The sequence below is a fragment of the Diadema antillarum genome, unplaced genomic scaffold (genome assembly GCF_040938485.1).
Source record: "Diadema antillarum isolate AM-2024a unplaced genomic scaffold, OU_Dant_1.0 scf00000074, whole genome shotgun sequence".
Taxonomy (NCBI): Eukaryota; Metazoa; Echinodermata; class Echinoidea; order Diadematoida; family Diadematidae; genus Diadema; species Diadema antillarum.
In genome coordinates, this window is record NW_027270963.1 from 4819113 (window position 1) to 4844258 (window position 25146).

The 25146-nt window shown below is 39.0% G+C and overlaps 1 protein-coding gene across 4 annotated transcripts in view; it reads left to right on the forward strand.

Moving 5' to 3' along the window:
• LOC139717325 (ELKS/Rab6-interacting/CAST family member 1-like) overlaps window positions 1–25146 on the forward strand; it is a 128668-nt gene that overhangs the window by 39207 nt on the left and 64315 nt on the right. For 2 of the 4 annotated variants that reach the window (XM_071628829.1, XM_071628830.1), the window contains exons 3-6: window positions 10734–10817; window positions 11760–11927; window positions 14137–14304; window positions 20949–21011. In XM_071628829.1, the coding sequence (XP_071484930.1) occupies window positions 10734–10817; window positions 11760–11927; window positions 14137–14304; window positions 20949–21011 (483 nt within the window). The remainder of the gene's footprint in view (window positions 1–10733; window positions 10818–11759; window positions 11928–14136; window positions 14305–20948; window positions 21012–25146) is intronic. The other 2 variants (XM_071628831.1, XM_071628832.1) reach the window with 1 other exon arrangement.

The window sequence follows — 25146 nt, forward strand, 5'->3', positions numbered from 1 at the left end:
GCCTGTTGTGTGTGATGAGAATCTTTACAGTGTGGTCATACTCTCTGTTACTTTTTATTACTCCATCTCTCTTTTTCTCTCTCTCTCTTCATTTTCTCTATCTGTTTCAATGTACTTTCAAAGGTACTGTACACGCCAAATATTTTGCGAGGTTTTTATTTTCACAAATTTTGAAAGTCAGGTGCTATTCGCGAATTTAAAAACACGTGAAAATATTAACTCTGATCTGGATGTGAGTATGACATGCAGAATGATACTCAGCAATGGCGAATTTAACCACTCGCAAAATTGTTGTAAAGTCCTGATTCACAAAAAAATTAGACTTGCTGATAATATTGCATATACAGTAGTAACCACAATATGCTATCTCTGTACATATCTCTCTCTGTCTGTCTCTCTATCTATCTATCTATCTATTTATCTGTCTATCTATAAATCTATCAATCTATCTATCTATCTATCTGTATCTTTCTCACGACTGTGGTGATTAAAACCCTTTGAGAGATAGGAATATAACAAGTTTGTGTCCATTGGACATCGTCAAGATATTCTTATCAGAAACATTAATCTCTGAGAATCGTTAATAGCCATCCTGAGAGGCAGATCTTCAATCTGATCATCAACATTTTCATCACAAGCTCATCCATGTTGTTATTATATCCATTTTTTTTCTCAACAAAATTGTCAAATTTTCATCATATTTCAACCTAATTGTAGTCTCTCCATACTCCTTTAAAAGCTTTTTGAGCAGAAAACTATATTTGGTTACTTTTTTTATTTATCTATCTTTCTGTCTGTCTAATTGTAGTCTAACCATACTCCTTTAAAAGCTTTGTGAGGAGAAAACTATATTTTGGTTACTCTTTTTATTTATCTATCTATCTGTCTGTCTAATTGTAGTCTAACCATACTCCTTTAAAAGCTTTTTGAGCAGAAAACTATATTTGGTTACTCTTTTTATTTATCTATCTATCAGTCTTTCTGTTTGTTTGTCTGTCTGTCTATCTATCTACAGTATCCATCTATCTATATATCTGTATGTGGAGAGGTATTTTCTCCGCTATGCTCTGAACATCCTTGCTATGCCCATAAAACAATCTGAGGGCAATATTTTTTAAACACACCCTCTTATTTATCACTGGAGTGACTGGAGGCAAACATGATTTATATTGCCCTCCAGTCTCAGTCAGAGTTTTGATGCCTCTATTCTATGGAACTAAAATGATGGTATTCATCCATATTAAAGACACTTATTGTAGTACTTTGATAACACCCACAATGTTTGCCACCAAAAGTGGAAATTGCGTTCAAGATCAACTAACAGAGTCTGTATGTTTACATAGAGATTATCAAAATGTAGCATCTGTGTGTTGAAAGTGTATCAGATCGCACCAGATTGGATGTGACTATAAAGATATCTATGAACTGCATAGATGTGTTTAAAGTATTTTTTTGGGGGGGTAATTTCTTTTTTAATTTTTTGTTTTAAAGGGAAATTATATTATGTTATTTTAATCACAAACAAACAGATCTTATTAGTCCGGGAGCCAGCGGGGGTCAGCCTAGCTGAAAAGGTTACCAATTTTTATGTATATAACAATTTAGTACATATGCCCCTAAGTATGGAAATGCACGTCTGGCTGGTCATCGGTGGTGGGTGTGGCCAGGAGGGCCACAAAAAGGACCCCCCAAAATTAGGCTAGCCTAGCTGGAAAAGTAACCCCATGAAAACAACTGGAACTTGTTCGTTACACTTACAGGATAAATGAATGACCATTGCCAGACGTTTTAAGTGGTGGGGGGTAGCCGCCAGACGCTCTTAAAGGCCCAACTCCAGCTAGGCTAGCCTAGCTGAAAAAGTAACCTCATGAAAACTACTGGAACTTGTTCGTTACACTTACAGGATAAATGAATGACCATTGCCAGACGTTTTAAGTGGTGGGGGGTAGCCGCCAGACGCCCTTAAAGACCCAAATTTTTCCAGCTAGGCTAGCCTAGCTGAAAAAGTAACCTCATGAAACCCACTGGAACTTGTTCGTTACACTTACAGGATAAATGAATGACCATTGCCAGACGTTTTAAGTGGTGGGGGGTAGTCGCCAGACGCCCTTAAAGACCCAAATTTTTCCAGCTAGGCTAGCCTAGCTGAAAAAAAGTAACCTAATGTAACCCACTGGAACTTGTTCGTTACACTTACAGGATAAATGAATGGCCATTGCCAGACGTTTTAAGTGGTGGGGGGTAGCCGCCAGACGCCCTTAAAGGCCAAACTTTTTCCAGCTAGGCTTGCCTAGCTGAACAAGTAACCTTGTGAAACCCACTGGAACTTGGAGGGCCACAAAAAGGACCCCCCAAAATTAGGCTACCCTAGCTGGAAAAGTAACCCCATGAAAACAACTGGAACTTGTTCGTTACACTTACAGGATAAATGAATGACCATTGCCAGACGTTTTAAGTGGTGGGGGGTAGTCGCCAGACGCCCTTAAAGACCCAAATTTTTCCAGCTAGGCTAGCCTAGCTGAAAAAAAGTAACCTAATGTAACCCACTGGAACTTGTTCGTTACACTTACAGGATAAATGAATGGCCATTGCCAGACGTTTTAAGTGGTGGGGGGTAGCCGCCAGACGCCCTTAAAGGCCAAACTTTTTCCAGCTAGGCTTGCCTAGCTGAACAAGTAACCTTGTGAAACCCACTGGAACTTGTTCTTTACACTTAGAGGATATATGCATGACCGTTGCCAGACGTTTTAAATGGTGGTGGGGGGGGGGGGGGGGGGCAGCCGCCAGACGCCCTCAAAGACCCAATTTTACCAGCTAGACTAGCCTATATATACCTGGAAAAATAACCTCCTGAAACCCACTGGAACTTGTTCTTGTGATACACTCAAAGGATAATTGAATGACTGTTGCCAGACAATAGCCGCCAGACGCCACAAAGACCAAACTCTTACCAGCTAGGCTAGCCTGGCTGAAAATTAGGAAAGTAAGCCCATGAAACCCACTGGAACTTGTTCTTACACTTACAGAATAAATGCATGACCGTTGCCAGACGCTTTTTAAAAGTGGTGGGGCGTAGCCCCCAGACGCTCTCAAAGACCCAATTTTACCAGCTATAAGGTTCACATATTTCAGAAATGATAGCAATGTAATTCCATAACAATACCGCTGGCTTGCGAGTTCACCTGTCTATAATTTATGCATTGCCTTATTCTTTTGTTCTGCTTCCTTGAGCCCCAACTCATGCATTCTTATGGTGACTCTCCCATGTCATCATCCTTGTTCATTGCAATTTGTTCTATTTTTTGAAAATATTCTTATTCTTCATCCCAATTATCACAAATTCTGAAACTCTGTCCTCAGTATAACTGATTCATAGTTGTACAAATGTAAAAATCTGAGAATCACCCGGAGGTGCCCTTTAATGGGGGAGTTTCTTGAGCGCACAGGGAAACATGCTTTGAAATATCAATAGGGCATGCAAGTGTTGAGACGAAATACTGTAGAAATATGAGAATATACAGTGCTGTAGTTTTGGCAGAAGAAATAGGGTATCTGTATTTGTCCTCAGTGATAACCAAAAAACTTATTTGGAAAGAATAATAGACATAAAAAAGAATTGCCCAATCAAACATGTCGGGATTTTTCTCAAACATCAGTGTTCTCATTTTCTTTGCAGTGTAAAACAAAAATGAAAAAAAAAAAAAAAAACAGGGCCGGGTACAGTATCCGGATGGAAATTGGTGGGATGGGCGTAAACCCGCGGGTATTATAACATACTGACGTAAAAAAAAACAAGACCAAAAATTACTTTCTTTCTGTGCCCTGGGGAGAAATATTCATCAATTGCATTTTGGAAATTTTGAAAATCACAACTTTTTATGAAATTGTGTCCTACAGTATCTCTTCTTATATGAAGGCTTTTTTTATAATCAAGTTTCTTTCCTCTATGACCATGATAAAACAAACCCCCGATGATTAAAACAAAACACAATCAAAACTTGGCAAATGAACTCTTTGGACATTAGCAAAAGGGAATACATTAACAGTTTTTGCAAACACTTTATACAATTGTCTAATACTCCATCAAGCTCATAAAAAATACAATTCTACTGCAACAAGAAATCCATTCAGTAAGACTCGTCCTCGGTGTACATAGCTTAAAATGCCAACTTTTTAAAAATAATGCTCCAGCTCTTAAATTTGCTTTAAAAAGGGGAAGTAAAGCTCAACACCTTTGGCCTATGACTTTTTAGGTACCGTATCACCTTACGGTTGAGGAGATGGGTAAAGAAAAATTATTAACGAAATCAAATTTATAGGAACATGCTTCACATGACCTCACCGTTTTCTTCTCTTAAGAAAGAAACGAAATCTGAAAATTGTTCAAGAGTGTTTTTGAACATAGTACATTGCAAAAGCAGAAAAAAATCAGTGTTTTTAAGAAACATAACTCACAACAACAAGGAATTCCTGTCGTGTCTAATATTGCACGTTTTTGGTTTGGAGGGTTTTGGATGCTAATATTTCAGACAAGTTTATGCTCCGGCACTTCAATGAACTTAAATGTAAAGTAATGATCAACCTCTCTTGCCAATAAACTCAACATTTGCTGTTCTTCAGTAAAGCATATGACAGAAACCTTTCGAGAAACATGTCTAAAATTCATATGAATAAGCTCACAGCAACAACAAAAATATTATGTTATCTATAAACTAATACTGCATGTACTTAGTTTCGAGGGATTAAGATGCAAAATGTTATGACAAAAGCCCCTACGTGGTTACCAGCAATTAAACATCCTTCAACTTCTTTAGCAAATGAGCTCATGTGTATCATCTTCTTGTTGAGAAGACGAAGATGAGTAATGATAAAATAACCAAACTATCAACTTTCCTTAACATGATTTACATGAAATCATTATTGCCTTCTCGTAACGAAATTGAAAAAACCAGAACATCTGAAATTGTTCAAAATCGCTTCTTGATAACGATGAAAGCAAAGGAAACTTAGTGTTTGTAACCACGTGTCTACAGATCTGTCATGCTCATAAGAAACGTAACTCACAGGAACATAATTTTATACAGTAAGTACTTGGTTTGGAGGACATTTAGATGCCAACTTTTCAAGAATAATACACCAGCACTGACATTAACTGATGAAAAAAAAGGAATGCTCAGCTTCTTTATCCAATTAGCTCATAGGTAATTCCTTGTAGTTGAAAAAAAAAAGAGTACACATAAAAAAAATAGACTTCCCGTAACATGTATCACAGGTCATGATCTCCACATTTGCTCCTCTTAACTTAAAAGAAATGAATATATATTTAAATTTGTTTTAAATGACCTTTAAACAATATGAAGAAAAAAATTCTGTGTCTGCAAAGGCTTGACACGTGTCTAATACTGGGTCACGCTCATATTAAACGTAGCTCACAGGAACAAGGAATTCACGTGTGTATAAAATAATACTGCAGAGAGGGTGCAAAGTTGAACCCTTTATTGAGGGTGCGAAAATGTTCCCTTGGTATAATCTTTCCACCCACACTAAGTGGTGCTAGATTGCGCCTCTTCTTGAGGGTGCATCTTTCCACCCACACTGAGTGGTGCTAAGTTGCACCTTTCTTGAGGGCGCGATCTTGCACCCTTTACCTTTCGGCGCACCTTTGCACCCCGTGTAGCCTTTACATCTTGGTGCAACTTAAACATCCTTTCGTGAGGGTGCAAAGAAACACCCAAAGTTCCAAGATTGTGCCTTGTTTTGAGGGTGCAATCTTGGAACTTTGGGTGCTACTTTGTACCCGCAAGAAAGGGTGAAAGTTACACCCTCGGGAGCAACTTTGCCCCCTTGAAAAAGGCGCAACCTCGTACCTTTAGGTGCAACTTTATGCCCGAAGGATGCAAGAATGTACCCTCTCGTGAGGGTGCAATCTTGTGTTTTATTGGTATGATGTTGCACCTATGTGGTGCTTATTTGCTCCATAACTGCTGCAAAATTGCTCCTTTAAAGGAGCAAGTCAGTGTCACTGCCTGCTCCTTTATAGGGGCAATATTGTCCATCATCTCAAGGTGCAACTTAGCATCACATAATCGGGTACGATTTAGTTCCTTAACTACTCTAAACCTTGAATAGTGCGAACTGATGTAAGCCTATTTGCTCAGTATATAACTTATGTTGTTGTTGCACTCTGCAAAGTAAATAGGATTAGTGTAACTTGAATCTTGTAAATCATGAAATGTGTGTGCGTGTGGAATTTGTGAGTTGTGAAAATGTTAATGTAAAAGTTAACTTAGTTGTGTTTGAATAATATACTGAAACCCAAAATTTACCCAATTACCTTTTCAATAAGGTGAGCACTATCATATCTATCAAACAGTTAACCTTCTCGGCAAGAGTATACATCTGCATGAAGGAAGAGGTGAAAATATGATAATGCAGTTGTCTGGATACGTTTTATTCAAAACGTTCTTGAATGCGTACTTATTCACATAATCTATAAGAATAACATATGCTTCTTACCAGTACTCAAAGCCTCTAAAACAAGAGAATGCTTCTTACACTTCTAAAGTATACACCATATCTTAAAAACAAAATGTAAGAGGATTTAAGAAGCTGTTTGTATGCATTCAAACGAATCCATATTTCTATCTAAAATCTAAAACGTGTCTTGTAAAAGGGGAATTCGTTTTATAATGACGATGCCAAACCGTTTTTGTCTTAAAGTCCTTATCTCGACATGTCTTGGAGTTCACGCTTATTGAAAACATGAAATTCTTGGCACGTAGATTACAACTATGGTTTAAAGAGTTAACTGAGATACGCATATCGTATACGGGCATTTCGATGAAAACATTAAAATACAAGGTACTGTAAATAATATGAAAATCAAACTTGATACCAGCCCTTATCGGCAACCAATACAGACTATGGAGGACTGCAGTTATAATTGTGTTCAGATATTGTTTTGGGTGATATACGCATGCCGACTGATTTGGGATTTCGAGTCCCTCGAGCTGAGATTCCGGAACTGCGATGAGCAAACCATCATTATGCATAACAAAGTGACTGAGAATAATGCATGCACCAGTTTCTGTTTCGTTGTTCTATACACAGAAAGTTGTTTCGTTTTCCAATCCTTTGCAGGCACACAGAGATTTACAGAATTCAATCATCTTTGGCTATAACGCCATGGTCGCGTGCAAAATGAATGCAGCTTATCGAACTTAACCTGTAGTTACTGAATAGGGGACTATACTGTATATTCAATTTATGCATTATTAATCGGATGATAGAACCTGTCAAAGAGTAAATTGCGGATATCATATACCATTGTCAAATTCACTTTCTGTTCTATACATAGTATCAATGGAATGTTATGAACCACTTCAGCATTACCAATCATTATCATATTTATTTCCCTGAAACGGCTGCACTTGTATGAGCGGGAAGAGCTTGGCATCATACATAGCAAGAGTCGTGACTACAAAACTAAATACATGTATTATACAAGGTTTCAGGACACTTTGAATCATGGCCCCCCCCCCCAAAAAAAAAAAAAACACACACAAAACAAAACAAAAACAAAAACCAACAACTTAGTGAAATATTGTACAATGTATGCCCTACTTCCATTAACCTATGATCTTTGACCTTTGAATACACGGCCCGCATTTTTTTAACGAATATGCATTTGGATGCAACGTAGGTATTATATAAAAGAAAAAATGTTTTAGGAAAATACCTTTAACCACTTCAGAAATAATTATGGAACAAATAGCAAAATATTGACACGTTCACTACTTCCGTAATGACATGACAGAAAACTTTCCTCACCGAATCGTTCTGCCGTAATTCATGAGCAAGTCATGGATATATACTTAGTTCGATTAAAAGTATACATTGAGTCACTGCAAAAGCATCTAATGAAAAGTATGCTTCAAAACTACATCATTGTCATTTATTCTATAACACAAATAGTATAGAGCTATTGGTCCGCCATATTGCCTAACAGGTCGTTGTCCTCCTACCACGTTTGTTTAGCAAATAAGGCACAGAATTTAATTTTGCACTTGTTGCCAAAGACTCTAATCTTCTTTACCGCTATTCTCAGACATGACTGTATGCTGGTGCTGTATGAATTAGAAACGGAAGCTTACAAATATTCACCATCTAACAAGGCAAAAGCGAAGTGATGTCTCGTCCACGTATCGACTTTGTGATTACAGAGATTTTCAAATGGTAAAGGCCTAGTTCATTGACTTTTTGACTGTTGACGTAGTCGGACTTCACCAATATTAACACTTGACAGCAATCATTAGATGATCTGAGGAGTGAATTTGGTGGTCATATAGCTCAAAAGTGTGGAAAATTATTGAAAGAACACCATGCAGAATACTATGTAGACAGTGTTTATCAGGTGATATACCAACATAGAACAAGTTCCAGTGGGTTTCAGGAGGTTACTTTTCCAGCCAGGGCTATAGTCTAGCTGGTAAAATTGGGTCTTTGAGGGCATCTGCCGGCTACCCCCCCCCCCCCCCCACTTCTTAAAACGTCTGGCAACGGCCATGCATATATCCTGTACGTGTAAATAACAAGTTCCAGTGGGTTTCATTAGGTTATATTTTCAGCTAGGCTAGCCTAGCTGGAAAAAGTTGGGTCTTTAAGGGCGTCTGGCGGCTACCCCCACCACTTAAAACGTCTGGCAATGGCCATGCATTTATCCTGTAAGTGTAACGAACAAGTTCCAGTGGGTTTCATTAGGTTACTTTTTCAGCTAGGCTAGCCTAGCTGGAAAAATTTGGGTCTTTAAGGGCGTCTGGCGGCTACCCCCCACCACTTAAAACGTCTGGCAATGGTCATTCATTTATCCTGTAAGTGTAACGAACAAGTTCCAGTGGGTTTCATGAGGTTACTTTTTCAGCTAGGCTAGCCTAGCTGGAAAAATTTGGGTCTTTAAGGGCATCTGGCGGCTACCCCCCACCACTTAAAACGTCTGGCAATGGTCATTCATTTATCCTGTAAGTGTAACGAACAAGTTCCGGTGGTTCTCATGAGGTTACTTTTTCAGCTAGGCTAGCCTAGCTGGAGTTGGGCCTTTAAGAGCGTCTGGCGGCTACCCCCCACCACTTAAAACGTCTGGCAATGGTCATTCATTTATCCTGTAAGTGTAACGAACAAGTTCCAACTGTTTTCATGGGGTTACTTTTCCAGCTAGGCTAGCCTAATTTTGAGGGGTCCTTTTTTGGCCCTCCTGGCCACACCCACCACCGATGACCAGCCAGACGTGCATTTCCATACTTAGGGGCATATGTACTAAATTGCTATATACATAAAAATTGGTAACCTTTTCAGCTAGGCTGACCCCCGCTGGCTCCCGGACTATATCATGATTCATCCTCCTGTAGCTTGATGCTGTAAAGAGCATTACCTACAGTATACTGTATACTGCACATTCTCCAAATCAGCAGCACTTTCTTTGTGTAGAAGATTAGATTTCTGTTTCACTCTCAAAATTGGCAACTTTTTTTCTTCTTTTTTTTGCAGGGGGAGGGGAGTTACATTGCTTTCTGATTATCATGTTGATTTAATGAGTCAAACCACCTCAATGTTACTATTGTCCAGCATGAGATATGCAAGAGTTGCCAAATTAATGGTGAAGAAATGATAATTTCAGCGGTGTAATTTCCCCCAGTTCTTGATGGGTTAAGTGAAATGGATGCTTGAATGAGTAATGGGAGGGGCAAGCTAAAGGGCGATAATTTAAGGTCTGCAGGCTCAGCAGTCATGCTCAGGGCTTCCAAGGCACTGACCCCCTACATGACGGGAATTTTTATATCATATATCTCGCATGGCCACAAGCTGTGAGTACAAAATGTACTGTATGATTTACCTGCACTCCTATGAGAGGTGGCATGGGGAGTCGATGTTCTCTCTCTCTCTCTGTAGGCGATGTTATTTCAAGACATGCGTATGACTCAGCGGAGGCATCTCTGTATGAACATTGACGAGCTGGTGTCTCGAATGTTATTTACATAGTTTATTATTGTCATCAAAAGTCAATGTTTGGTTTGAGGGGGAGCTGTGATTTCTCACAGGGGTTGGACGCGCCCGGTCCAATCAGCGACGCGCGTGCACATCCATCCTGCTGGAAAATCGTTCAAAGCTGCTTTAAAACAGTGCCTAGATCGGAGTTTATGAACACCATTGTCATTACAATGGATGGCAAGAGCTTTCTGTTGTTTTTGTTATTTTTTTGCATGGAATAGTGATTTGATATTGATATTAATAATATGATGGATATGATTAATGCCATGAATGATTATGGCTTGAAAATGAACATTTCAGAAAACATTCTCTTAGGAAAATGTGAAGCAAATTCAAGATTTATATACCTGGTAATATCTGCTACATCCATGCTTGTACTGTAAGTCTATTGCAAAGCACATTATCTGGTACACATTTTATTTTTCAGGTATGATTCAATTATTGAAAACATCCATCAGCTACTACTTACATAAGTAAGATTGCAAATCTTCTGAATAGACTAGTAGAAGTGTTAGACACATTCTTGGAACCAAAACTTTATTCGGGCTGATAGGGATACATTTAGCAAGCCAGTTGGGGGAAGTGTAGTTCAATTGTGATGAGTAGGGTATGTGTAAAAGCAACTGTGGGATTGAAACAGTAGAATAAATTGTTTTGTTTTGGTTTGTTTTTCATTTCCATGGCAACAGGAGAACAGAGAGGATGGATCAAGGACGAGATCCAATGGCATGATCGGGCAAAATGATGACAGTCATTCGAGATTAAAAATCAAGGTGGGAATGATCCCTGTGTGCTTGTTTTCTCTTGCTCTTGACAGATCTACTCTAATTGGATGGAGATTAATCCACTCAGACATTTTATGAATCCATGCAATTAAAGTTGATCTAAGTCGGGAGCAATGTCCGCAGCTCGGTCGTTGAAACTGGTCGAGCTGAAGTGCTCTCATTGATTTTTATCTATATTATGAAAAATTCAAATTTGAGACAGATATTCAAGATATTAATGATTGGACATAGCTTGAAGCTATCTACAATATCCCCTCCCCCCCCCCCCCCCCGCCAAAAAATAAATAAAATAAAGCAAAAATATGCTGAATTTAGCTCTCTGCCATTCATAATTTGAAGTGACTATGTGATGATGACTTGGTTGAGCAGAGAATTTGTCAGCTAACCAGCCAATTTGGTAGATATACTGTATGTGTAAAGGTTGTCATCAAATTTATTGCATCAGTATCCTTTTTGAATTATAGTTGCAGGAGTATTCTTTTGACTTTACATGCCCCAATTGGCATTAACACCCAGTTTAATTTGTAAAGATGACGAGTTGCATCGAATATGTAGATGTGGCAATATATGATGAGAATCCTTCCCAATTTGACTGAGAATTAGGGGCAAGTCAGTTTAATTCTTTTGTAGTGTCGTGAACAGCTTGACGTTGCCTTCAGATAAAGATGTGTCATTTGTAATTATGATGTCATAATGACCATTGAGCCAATGCGATGCTATATTTGGTGCATGAGTTGCTCCTTTACGCTGAAAGGAACCCAGTTTTATTCATGACTCATCTTGAGGACTACTACCTGTACTTTCTGAATGTGAACCCTACTTTCATCATACGATTAACATCGCCCTAAATCATGTCTTGTTGATTTTTGTCGGGGAATCGTCGCCGCATTCTTTGTTTTTTTCCCCCCTTCTGTTTGCTCTTGGGAGCAGCTGGATCAGTACAAGGGAGAGCTGAGTCTGAAGGTGGCCGAGCTGCAGGCCCTGCAGACCAAGCTTGAGGCGCTGCGACACCGGGAAAGGGACCAACAGGCCCACATCGACCTCCTCAAAGAATCACTGGCCGCCAAGGAGCAGCACTCCAGTATCCTGCAGGCAGATGTATGTAGGAAAAGTTTAACCCTCCCTTCCCTTCCCTTCCTCCTCCCCCCCCCCCCCCAAAAAAAAAAAAAATAATAAAAAAATAAGGAAAGTAAGCTTGTCTTTAGGAACTCCTGTCATACAAAGTATGATACAATATGGTCTGGTACCCCATGCTCACTGTCCCCCGAGATGTATGGCCTTCTTTGAAGATGTGTTGAATTATCATTGTGTGAGAGGATTTATATGAGCATATGATCTAAGTGGCACTATCTTTTGCTTTCTGCATCATAAAAAGTGCTGTTTTATGTAGTCAAGGTGCAGCAGCATTGCTACAGGTGAATGTGGCTTTTATTTTGTCAAAAAAACAACAACAACAACAACAACAAGAATACATTGACACCCAAAATAAAAGTAAAAACATATCTGAAATATTCTGGATGCTAAGATAATCAGATGAGTAGGCTATTACAGAATTGTGATGTAATGGTAATTTTAATATTATGGTAATCCATTGTTATGTAAGAAACCCAATTGAATCCTCTCCATATCCTCACAGATTTTTTTTTTTTTATCTCAAAGATTTCTGAGGCATTTGGATCAGTTACAAGCTTTGCATACCAAGCTTATTCCCCTTCAATTTCAAGTATACCAGCTGAAAACAACCCAACACTTCATTTACAAGGTTGGGAATAAATCTACACCGTTAGTAGGGGTTACCTTTGCTGGCTTGCACCTCTCCTTCTCCACTGCTTTTACGCTGGCTGACGGCGTAATGTTAGTCAGCCATACCCACAAGGTCACCTACCAAGAAGCGACTCGGCCAAGAGATGAATTAAACATGGGGCTTCACTCATATCAGAGTCATGACTGGGGCTTCCTGGTGGTGGGCTCATAGGAGTGTTTACCGAGGTTGCATCAAGACTACACAGCCTTCTCCTCCTCATTCTCCTCCTCTCCTTTTCCTTCTCTTTCTTCTATTCTTCTTCTTTCCGCTCTCTTTCTTCTATTCTTCTTTCCACCTGCTCATTTTTCTTTCTCTTCCTCCTCCTCCTCCTCCTCCTCTCATTCTTTCATTTTCTTTCTTCTACAGTTTCCCCTCTTTCCACCTGTTCCTTCTTCCTGTTTCTCCTCTCCTTTTCCTTCTCTTTCTTCTGTTCTTCTTCTTTCCACCTGCTCATTTTTCTTCCACTTCCTCTTTTTTTCTACTCCTCCCCTTTCTTTCCCTTTTCTTTCTTCTTCAGTCCCCCATCTTTCCACCTTTTCATTCTTCCACTTTCTCCTTTCCCTCCTCCTCCTCTGGCTTTTCCCCCTTTCTATCTGCTACAGTTTCTCCTCTTTCCACCTTCTCATTCCTCCTCATCCTTTTCTGCCTCATCTCCATGTTCTCATTGTCTTTCTCGCTTTTTCTTCTGCTTCTTCTTTCCCTTTTTACCATTCATAGTCTTTCAGTATCATCATTGTCAATACTAGCATTGTGCTGCAAAACTAGACATTTTTATATGCAAGAAACTTTTACAAATTCTGTGAGGAGCCAAGATTTGCAAAAGTAAAATGCACTCGAAAGTGTTTTGTCTACACAATGCATTGAATGCCAGTGACAATTCGCAAAAGTTTCATATAGCGAAAAAGACAGTTGGCTCCAATTCGCTTCATGCGGCAAATATTACAGGATTTACAGTGATTGCAAATGATAGTAATAGAGGTATGTGATGAAGAGGATGATTGTGATTATCATCATTTTTGTCATCATTATTGTTTACGCTGTCATGAAAGAAGCCGAGTGAGAGTTCAATCATATTGCAGAACACAGTAGATATTGGTAAAAGGGAAAGACGGTGAGGTGATACAAGACCTCTCAGGTACATAAAGCAAAGGAAAGAACACTTGCATATCACTACAACCTCCCAGAGATGTAAGGTGATGACTGTGGCAAGTGTTAATAATCAAATCTACAAAGACTACAGGAATATCATCAATGCACAGACCTAATTAGGTTTATGTAGCCTGATTTTACAAATAATCTTCATAATTCCATGAGTGTACTTTGAATTTAAAGTGTGCAAAGAGATGGTGCCTTGTCAACTATCTCTAAAATAACCAAAAGGGATTCCATTAATGCAAGAGCTTGTTTCCATCAATGAGATTTATCATGAAAGTGAATGTGTAAGAGCGGTCGTGCTGACCCCTGCCGCCCCCTCCATCTCCCCCCATCTCTCCCTCTCGGCAGGTGGAGGCCCTGAGATGTCGTCTGGAGGAGAAGGAACACCTCCTCAACAGGCAGGAGGTTGCCATGACGTCCATGAGCTCCGACCAGAGCAAGCAGTCCTCGGAGGTCCTCGAACTCCGCGACGTTATCGAGCAGAAGGAGAGGCGGATTGCCCTGCTGCAGAGGAAGGTTGGTATTCTCAACGCTCTCGATGTTTAAAACTCTGAAAGTCAACCCTGTATCACTTTTTCTGTTGCTACAGAGTTGTCAACTAGTGGGAAATAACTAGATATATGTCTTTTATAGGACAAAAGGCTCTTTTGTTGTGGTTGCAAGAGTTGGAATCCTAAGAAGTTTTAAATGCATTTTTGTTATAAATGATTATGTATTATGGTAGAATATATGTATACGTTCTGAATATATCCACGAAGAATGCAGACATTTGACTGAAGTATGAGGAGTCTTTCTCCTGTAATTTTTTTTTTTTTTTTTGCAAAGTGTTGGTATGATTGGTCCATTTACTCCTGAAGTGCACTTATGGTGTCCATCCTGCACAGCTTGTCTGGTCCAGTTGTTTGTCCATCTGTTCGTCTTTTGAAGCAGTTGCTCTTTCTGTCTCTCCAGGAAAGACTGAAAGCTGTTTTAACATGGATTGAGTCATATGAATTCATTTATATCAGTATGTAAGGCGATGAAAGCGCAAAGATGAGTTGATGCTTGGCCAAATATTTAACGAGGTAAGATGTGGCAGTGATGATGTTCCTGGAGAAAGAATTCTAACGTTTGCGCTATTTAGTTCTCAGCTTGGCACTTTGTGGCTTCTCAACTTGCGCCAGCCAGACGGTCGGACAGACCGTTAATGTTGAGCTATCGCCTCGATGGCCAAACATGGTCCTGTGACCGACCCAGACATGTTTTTGAAGATCGTTCAAAATCCAGCAGGTTGGGTATGATAGAGGTACTGTTGGTGACCTGATTAGGTGGTGAGAAATACTAATAGCAATCTAGTGTGTTTCAAGTATTATCTCACTTTTTTTTTTTGATGCCATCGCCTTTGCTGGCTCAGTGATGATGCGATAGTCCAAGCACCATTGTTCAAAAGCATTAATCCAGCTAATGATAGCGGTGAACATTAACGGCTGAATGCTCCGTTGATCAAGTGCAGGTGAGTTCTGCAAATGAAGTCCATGCCTTTGATAATCTCCTCCTTTGTCCCATAACATGGACACTGTCACGACTCCCATTTCTTGTAATTTTTCTCTTCGAGGGAGAAAAAGTGCCATATTACAGAGAGATTTTGACCTTTTTTGAATTTCTTTTTCTTGTCCCCAACAACAACAAAGGCAATGCAAATGCAGACTTGCTAAAGCAGTGTAACAATGGCTCCAAAACCTTGGGCTGATTCTCTCCCTGGTCCCATGGCAATGGGCAATCCAATGTTAAGGTACAGGGAAACTTCAAATACTCCAGACTCTTTGTCGTACTCCAGTGTGACGGAAGGATGTGTGGCATGTCAGATACATTACGAAAACATTTATTCCATCCTTCCTCGATATTCAAGTCGTGTTGCATTTCCTGCACTTGCTTGATCGGCTTTGTAGGCACACTTCCATCTAATTTGATGGGATTAAATGGGATATGTCCCATCTGAATTATTTTACTTTTGTTGATGTTAGCCAGCTAACGAGGGGATTCCAAGGGGAAAAGGTTTTAAGTTTCCAGTGAAGCCTCCAGAGTTCCAACCTCGAGGGAATTCTAGAATCGCAGGAAATGTTGCCACTTATTGAAAAGCAAGCAAACAAATAAACAAGCAGTTCTGATGACACCACTGTAGGAATGGTGATTTCTACAATTTTGACTCAGTTTTCAGATTCCAGCTTGAAACCTCGAGATATCTTGGCTCTTATCCCTATGTCTTTGATTATTGCATCAAAAAGAAAAAAGAAAAATACTCAAATGATTTGATATATTAAAAGAAATGTTAGATAGCTTTAAAGATAAAGAAGAAGATATATGCTAATGTGCAATTGTCAAGAACAATCAGTATGAACTTTCACTTTTCTTGGGGGGGGGGGGGGGGGGGATGGGGGATAGTGAACACTTCTTTTGTTTGTTTTTATTACGCTTACCCGCAATGGCAGGGTTGAGGATTTGTGGTGCTGGGTGATGGCGTGCCTGAGTGCAAGAATCACGTGCACAGCCAATGGAGGAATGAATCTTTCATGAGGGCAGTCTTGTTACAACCACCACCAGCCGCCAGAGGAGAGGAAAAAAGGGGGAAAAACACAGCAATAAAGATGCACAAGAAACGCACGAACTGGTGCTCCGCCCGGAATATGTAATAGGGAGAGGTCTTTTACTTGTGTGTGTGTGTGTGTGTGTGTGTGTGTGTGTGTGTGTGTTTGCATGTGTGTTATATGTGTTTGTACAGTTGTGTGTGCCAGCTTTATGGTGTGTGATGCATTCTAATGGACTCAGCTGTCCTTTGCTGAGTTTTTTTAGTCGTAGTTTTGTCCTTCAATAATTATATATTAATGCCGCAGTGAAATGTTCACAGTAGGACCAACATAGCATAAGAACCTCCAGTGTACTCAGTATAGCCTTTATGAAAGCTGCTGTATTGTTGATTCTGCACTGCTCAAGTGATGAATGCTATCTGAATTTCATGTGTCAATAGGAACAGCTTTCCAAACATTGCTGCTTTTAGATTCCTGCAACGTTTCATAACATATCAATCTGCAGACTTGATCTGCTCTGTTCTCGAGCAGGCCCCCAAACTAATATCCTGTTTGAGTGTCTGAAGCATGTCATCCACATTTACCAGTACCTCAAATAGAAAGAGATGATAAAATTGCACCAAACTGCCATGTTGCAAGGTCTCAGGATTCTCTTTTTGTCTTCTTTTTGCAGTAAAAGATAACTAAGTTGATTCCACTAATCTTCTGTACCAAAAAATGAAAGAATATATTCTAGCAAGATAAGAACCCCTCAAAATTTTTTTTTTAATCTTTAAACTAATGACATGCTCTTTGATTACCATAGATGAAGTGTTGCCATGGCAAGCAGGAGAAGTAGATATAAAACATACAGCAGAGGCGTGGTGGGTATCCTGAGGCTTGTGATGGTAGTGGCCTACGTTCCTCCAAGTGTGTCTGCCTGTGTATGGCGTCCAGGTAGCACAAAATCTCACCAGGTTGGATTAGGTGCCTCTGAAACCACCAGTGTTTGCTAGTAGTCAAAGGATTCTCCTAGGAACGAACATGTTGGTCTTCGACTAAGGAATCTGCTCTACGTAAAACTTCATTTCACGACCAAAATCTAATAGCTAGATTAGGATAACGTCATATTTCAAAGATGCATTTGACGAAAAGGAAAATGAACAGATCTCACCATACAGTGTTGTTACACTGGGTTTTTCTCCACAGGAGTATCTCAGATTTTATAATCTTCTGTAAGCTTGTGTAGCTTTTTGTTTTTTAGCATTTTTCACTTTATCTCAAATAATTCTTAGCTAATTTTAACCATGGTTTCTCTAGAAAGAAACATATTCAAAACCCATGCTTCAATGGTGTGGCTGTAATTATAAAGAGCAAGGATCTACTTTAGGGCCCCTTCAAACCCAGCTGAGTTTGTTACTCAGACGATAAGTATGCCAATTAGCTACAAAAGCTGTGTCCCTAACCAGATACAGGCATTTACAGAGTCCTTATGTTTACTCTTAGCAGGAGCTACCTGGCAGTTATGTAACTTTGTTTGCACCCCTCATTACAACCCTCCTGTTTGTACATAATTGGATCGGAGATTCTCAATTAACTCAAATCAGATACAAGCTTGCTCCTCCGTGTGTAATATGTGCACTGGTACATTACGGTTTCGATTGAATTAGTCAAGTGAATTCATTTGGGGTGACAAATGAAAGAAGGGGTATCTGTAAATGTGAGTAGATGTGTGGAAACCAATAAGAATATATTCATTCATTCAGTCTGAGAACTTACTTTTAATTACCATTACTGATAGGCCGGAGATAATGGGAGGATTCCTCATTGCTGTCAAAGAGGGCGGTAGCATGAGGAATTAGATGTATGAATACTCCACTAATGACATTATTCATCAATGAACAAAAAATGCTGACAACGTGAATAATTATATGCATCAGTGACTTAATACTTCTTGCCTTTATCAAAGAAATGTGAAAACAAACAAGAAATTACTTGAGACTGACATACTCCACTATTTCATCACAGAAGGCCCCAGAAGCAATGCATCTTCAATAACTGTCGCATTTGTTGTTCCATTCTTTGTGCGATGACATTCTCAAACTGTCTACCCCAGCCCACCCAACACCAATAGCACAGACAAAAATTTCCCCATTTCATTTTAAAATGTACAGTTTTATCACCCCTTCTATATTAGCCGTGTAAAACAACTTCAAGCTAAAACTCAAAAAGTAACAAAGAAGAAATAGGAGAAGAAAAAGAAGAAGAAGAAGAAGAAGGAAGACAGAAAGACAGATAGAAAAAAAAATCAGCCACCCAATCTTTCAAAAGGACAGAAGTATCAGGAGAGCAAGTAGTCAGACCGGTGATGAAATACGATGACATGACTTTTGGTTCTCTTTGTCGCGAGAGACAGAGCAGCCTTTTGTATCGCCTGGTGCTGAACTCCGGTGGTAAGCTTACACCAGTGCACACCACTGGGACATTCTCACACATGGGTTCTGGTGGTGGCATTGTGCCTACCTGCTCTCTAGTTTCAAAGCCAGTTTTCCCTACTTTTTTTTCTTCAAATTTTTGAACAGAAATATACAGTACCTGTTGTGCCACAGAAATGTAACTCCTTATGCTGTGTGAAATCAACATGATAAGATGATAAATTACATTATCGGCCCAAACTTGTAACACATCTTTTTCTTTTTTTTTGGCCACCCTGACTGAAAGAAGCCATTTGGCACTGAAAAGACGAAATGTATGAGAAATTTAGGAAGATCATATCGAGGAAAAATCATTTCTTTTCCCAATGTCAACTCAGGAGTTGGTGTGCTGTTACATGATACATTCTGATAGCAAATACAGTTGTACCATCAACTTTTTAATTTTTTTTACTTTTTTTTTTTACTTGTGAAATTGGAAAAAAGTATGGAAAACAAAGTTGTTGTTTTTTATAGGACTTCTACATTAGAGGGCTACCTCTTCAGAGGGTCACTGTTTTAAATGGATACTACTCAACCAGACCTCTTCTGTATGAGTCCACTACATAAGAGGTTATCATTATATAATAGACTAGTGTAGTTAAAGGGACCATTAGTGGTGGTGTGGTGGTGGCTACTTTTTTGAGTGAATATATTAAAGGACTAAAGGAATAGACTGTGTTCTGTGTGAACAATTACCAAGGAGTTCTCCTGGATATGTGCTTCATTGTATGTTCAGATAAAAAGAAAATAGAAGTAGCCATTATGCAATAGTCTCTTGCAAGACTATGAACGCTAAGGACAACTTTTCTGTCTAGAATTTTAAACATCACATTGAAATTCAAACCAAACTTTATTTTTTTTGGTACAGTTTATCCACTTTTGTGGTTGTCTTTGGCCAAACAACCCACAAAATTGAAGATGATAAAGCTGATCAACTGTTTAAATGTTTGTTTAACTGTTTTATATATATATATATATATATATATATATATATATATATATATATATATATATATATATATAAAAACTGTTTAACTGTTTATATATAAACTATATAACTGTTTATATGTTTGTTTATCATCGTTTTCTTTTTAAAATCCCAGGGGCACCCTGCTTGCACCACCCCTTTAAAGCCAGTACTAAACTGAATAGTGCAGCTGGTAGCCAGCATTTATACGCAGTGTGGTTTCTATTCATGAAGCTGCCCTGAATAGAACATTCAGAGGACAAGAGTGGGTTTTGTGCCATCCCCAAAATTAGTTCAGTGTCGGCACAGTTCAAACTCTCAGAGCTTTTCTGCAAGATCTTTTTTCTTTTTTTTAGATCTAGAGAAAAAAAATCTCTGACAAGTGAACTTCTAAGTGGAAGTAGTGGGCCATTATCTAGAGTTTTTCATGTTTTTGGCTGCAGTAATTATGACTGCTTTTTCATTTCTTCTGATTAGCTAGAGACCACAAATATGACAAATGAGGAGGAGAGAGAGAAAGAGAAAGAGAGAGAGATTATGAGAGAGGGGAGGGGGAGAGAGATGAGAATGAGAGTTATATAGGGAGAGAATGGGAGAAGATAATTCCTCATTTTGATACAAAGGCAGTCACTGAAACACAATTTGATCATTAACAGATAAAAACTTATTGTCATCCTAATTTGCATCTAATTGATACCACCCGCCATTCTCATTGATGGGCAGCATGGCGATCGGCAGCTGCTGGCCAGTGAACCAGATATTTCCGCCCAGATGTCGCTTGCCGAGTGGAATGGTATTCGCTGATGACCTGAAATACAACAGCGCAAATGCTGGACAAAGATGTAGCTGGCGGGTCTTCAGTTTTGAGTAACACTTACTACGGCATGCATTCTCAGACTTGGTGTGAGACTGGATTTGAGAATATCATTATAGCCAGAACGTGTGATAATTGATCCCTTTTGAAGAGAATCTCACTGTCACTGATCAACTGCTTATAGGTTATAATTTGTGCATTTGTCCATCTCGTAAGTATGTATGACTTCTTTACTTGTGATTGGTTGATGCAATGTTGAAAAGATATTGGAAGATGACTTATTGCACTTCGATTTTTATTTTTCTTGCTGAACTCTGACTTTTGAAGAATATATGTTTTTCTATACCATGTACACCACCAAGCATGCTGATATGACCAGTACCGCGGACCTCCAAAGCACCAAACTCGGTGTTCTTCAGATTAAGGTGACAAGTTCTTGCAATCTCATCTGGCTTTCATCTTCAACCTGACATGGCTTCTTTCACTATATCTTAGTCCATGCGCCATGCCATGCCATCCACACCCCCCCCCCCCCCTTGGGGCAAGAGAAGTGTGCTAAGTGTGACCTGTTGCCATGGCAACCTCAGATGCATATAAGACTCACCAAAGACCATAGCCTGACTTCGTGTGAGCAGGATCTTTCCCTCTCTTTCTGTCATTCTATTACAGCCAAAAGCAATATTCACTGTCATGTGCAATATCAATGGAATTTGGGAGACAGTGATGCTAAGAGGGTTTAAGGGCTCCTTGCTAAAAAATTTCCCCCCTTGCAACATATAGATCCAAATCCATTTTGAGATTTTAGGTCTAGACACCAGGGCTTGTGGAAAGTGAATATGTGTGATGCTATGCTTGTATCTATTGCAGTCTTGTCAAGTGATGAGGTCATCAAAGAAAAAATTATTTTCCCCCACATTGATCTCCTAGCGTAATTTTCACCAAGAGAAAAAAAAAAATCTTTTAGAGATTTGGCCAGATTTGTGTTAAAATGATTGAATGCACTATTTCCAACTCATTCATTCTTGATTCTATGTGACTGGTATTTCATTTCATTGCATTAGTTCTAGATCAGAAATTCTGCTCACTCCAGAAATTTTCTTAAAAGTCCCTATTTTGCAAATTATTATGCTCACAAAATATATATGCTGCATACAGAATATGAAGTACTCAAATGTGATCACATTTGAACAGTTTTATTGTAGCACTTAGGGAAGGCTTTTAGGAGAGATCATTTCAGGAGCAATGGTGGAGCAAAAAACCAACAACAAACTCTTTCCTCTGTTGGCTTTGGTGGGAGCATGTAATGATGGGGTCTACGTGGTACTAGGTCACACTGCAATGGTCAAGCGAGCACAGGACAGCAGACTTTGACAGAACCAGTGGAAGGATTTCCATCCCTTACAAGATTTTGTAGCATTCAAAAAGAGCATGTTCAGCTGCAGAAGGCAGTTATGCCATTGGGTCACATACATGTAGTCCCCACATGGCATGGAGTTGAATGCTGTCATGCATTTTGGCAATCATGTGTAGTGAATGATGCCTTTTAAACCAGTTGTGAACATTTGGAGACAGAGATACAGATTGTATATAGTGATGGATTGCCATTCGAAAATCTCAGGGTGACCGCCTCATGAACAATGTAAATTCCTACCATTAGTATCGTATTTCTATTGCAAAATCACTGATTTTGGCCTAAGAAAGTGGCGTGTAAAAAATGCATGGCTAGATTTACAATATTTGTCAGGGATTGAATGAACATCTGCTGGTTTGTCCTTGTATGTTTGTCTTAAAATGTCTAAAACTGCGTGCATAACTTGCCCAATGTTTCTTACTGTGTGTCAGTTTGTCAGTTAGTGTGTCAGTGTGTCTTTTGGGTGAGTAACGGTGTGGTGTATCCTTAGAATCTTTATTAAAATGACAGTAATCTCAAAGGCAGTACAGAGTGTCCCCATGCTGAACATTATCCACAGGAACTTGCCATGTAGTAATGGTTTCTGTACAGGACCACAAAACTTTTGATTGACTTGGGGAATAGATTCTACACATTCTCTTTTGCTGGGCCCATCAGGTGAAGATGTTGTAGGAATTGTTATAGCAATGAATGGGAGGGAATTAGTCAAACTTGGTTCTATCAACACAACAGACAGTCATTGATTTGCAGCACTGGCTGTAAATGAAGCCATAATTTATTTATTTATTTTTTTTTTTAATGAGCTGCTTGTGTAGTTTGATGTAATCCAATCCGTGGGGACACATTAATGCTGGTAGCAAAATCTATATAAAACTCTATCCATGTTATATAGGAGCCAGAAACTTGGCCAATCACTTTTGATGTTCAAATTCAATGAGAGATGAGCCTGACAGTGCTATGACATAATATATGGAGGTGAGGTGATTATAAGCTATTAATAATGACATGAAACTGAGATAATGGGAATGAAAGACGAATGCCCTCCAATTAATGGCATGCATGCACATTATCTGTAGATTCTTGTCGAGCAGGTGTTTATACTTTCCTGTGCATGAAGCAGGCAACACGATCGATTCTTAGTGATTTCTTATCCTGGTCATCGCCAATGTCAGAATATGGACTCTGAATTTGATACAGGATTATCAAGTCAATACACTCTCACGGCTTTGAGATTACTTTCATTTTGATTTTCTGAGACGAAATGTTGGATGTTACTACCCACTCTCAGCACAATGTCCCCTCTCATAGTGTGCCCTTCCACCCCCCCCCCCCCCCCCTTCCCTTCCAGCTGGGCCCTGTTTCATAAAGCTGTTTGTGAAGTTACGAACAACTTACGAGCGACTGGTGATCAGATCTGATGTGCTATGCTTATCAGAATTTCCATAATTCAGCATAAGAACTGATCACCAGTCGCTCGTAAGTTGTTCGTAACTTTACGAACAGCTTTATGAAACACCCCCCTGGTTTCTCAGTTCTTGGTCATTTCATATGGCATACCTTATTCTCTTACTTGGGTGTCCAACATTTTCTGCCATAGATGTTTTAATACTGTTTTCCCCTTAGGAATGCTAGCAGGTCCTAGTGGCACACTGGACTAATAAATGACTGATGTGCAGACACAGTGCTATTTTTTTTATTTTTTTATTTTCTATTTTTTTTTGCAGTGCAGGCATTTTTTCTATGATAAAAATTGAACAGACTTTCAAAATAGTTCCTCTGAGCTATTTCAAGACATTGTTGCTAATAATGACTGATTTTCTTTTCCTTTTGCAAATGCTCACTTTTAATGAGCACAACGTGCACACTTCTTAGTTGCAGACAAACAGAAAATGCTATCTTTCTTTTTTTCTTCTTTATCCTTCGAAAAAATGGTGAATGCTGGCTCCTTGAATGCACACTTTAGCCCTATTTGCAGTGTATAGTAGTTGCAGTTACCATGGCTGCAACATGGAAACAACCAATCTGCTCTTGGCATATTAGTAGTTACTATGGTAACATAATAAGTAGAAGTTTTGATAATCGCTGAGTTCTCTGTTAGAGAGAACTCAGGTGATTTGTTAATGTCTTTTAATTTGGATGCAGTTGAATAAACCGAAATGTTTAGCAGTGCATTTTTGAACAGAAGTGGAGACATCCTTCTTTTCTTTTTTTTGTTGTTGAAATGCTGAATACAGTTAATTTTTCTACTTACACAAGGTACTTGTAATTGTTTTAATATAATTCCTCGAAACAAACTATCCCCTAATATGTGGTAGCCCTTGATGTTAGTACACCATGTATTTTGTGTCTAGATTTATAAAGCTCAATACCCGACCAAGGAATAACCACACTACTCTATATGTAAACTCATTGTTTGTGAAATCACATCATTTTTACACTTTGAATGTAGTCACATAAATTTGTATGCAAGATGCCTTCTATGAATATATCACATTGTGATAGTTTCTATAAGGCATGTATATTGTGTGACCAGTATTAAAAGTGTTATTTTTATGTTGATCATCCTCCAACTAATTTTTGACGTTTGGTGCTTACAAACGTTCATAAGAGTATCACTTAGAAACCCAAAACCATTCCCCGTGGCTCGGGTTTCCCCTTCACACTTATGCAGGTTACGACTCACACTGGTCCAAGTCTCATTCCATGTGTACACTGTACACTCTCCATTTAGTAAACCATATCTCGAAGAACAGAGCGTTAGCTGTGTCACTAGTAAAAATTATTTATTGTTGTGTCACTGGAGGAGGCAAAGCCTATTTTTCTTCTTTTTTTCGGACTCTAAACGACATGACAGTAGCAGTTACAAGTTCTTAATCTGAGATGTTGTAGCTCAAAGACGAGGGAGTTGTGCTATTTTCCAGACAGGTTCAGGAATTATACAAGGAATACGATAACACTGGGATAATGTAGAATCGTGGCTACGTTCATTCCTGTGTGATAGTCATAAGAAGATATTTGAGTGGAAATACTAGAGAGAAACAATCTGTATTCAGTGAAGCTGAGGATATTGCACATAAGGTAAGAATATTGTTGACTGTTTTCCTTTCCAAAAATGATGATTCCAGTTTTTTCAAATGTTCTCAAATATA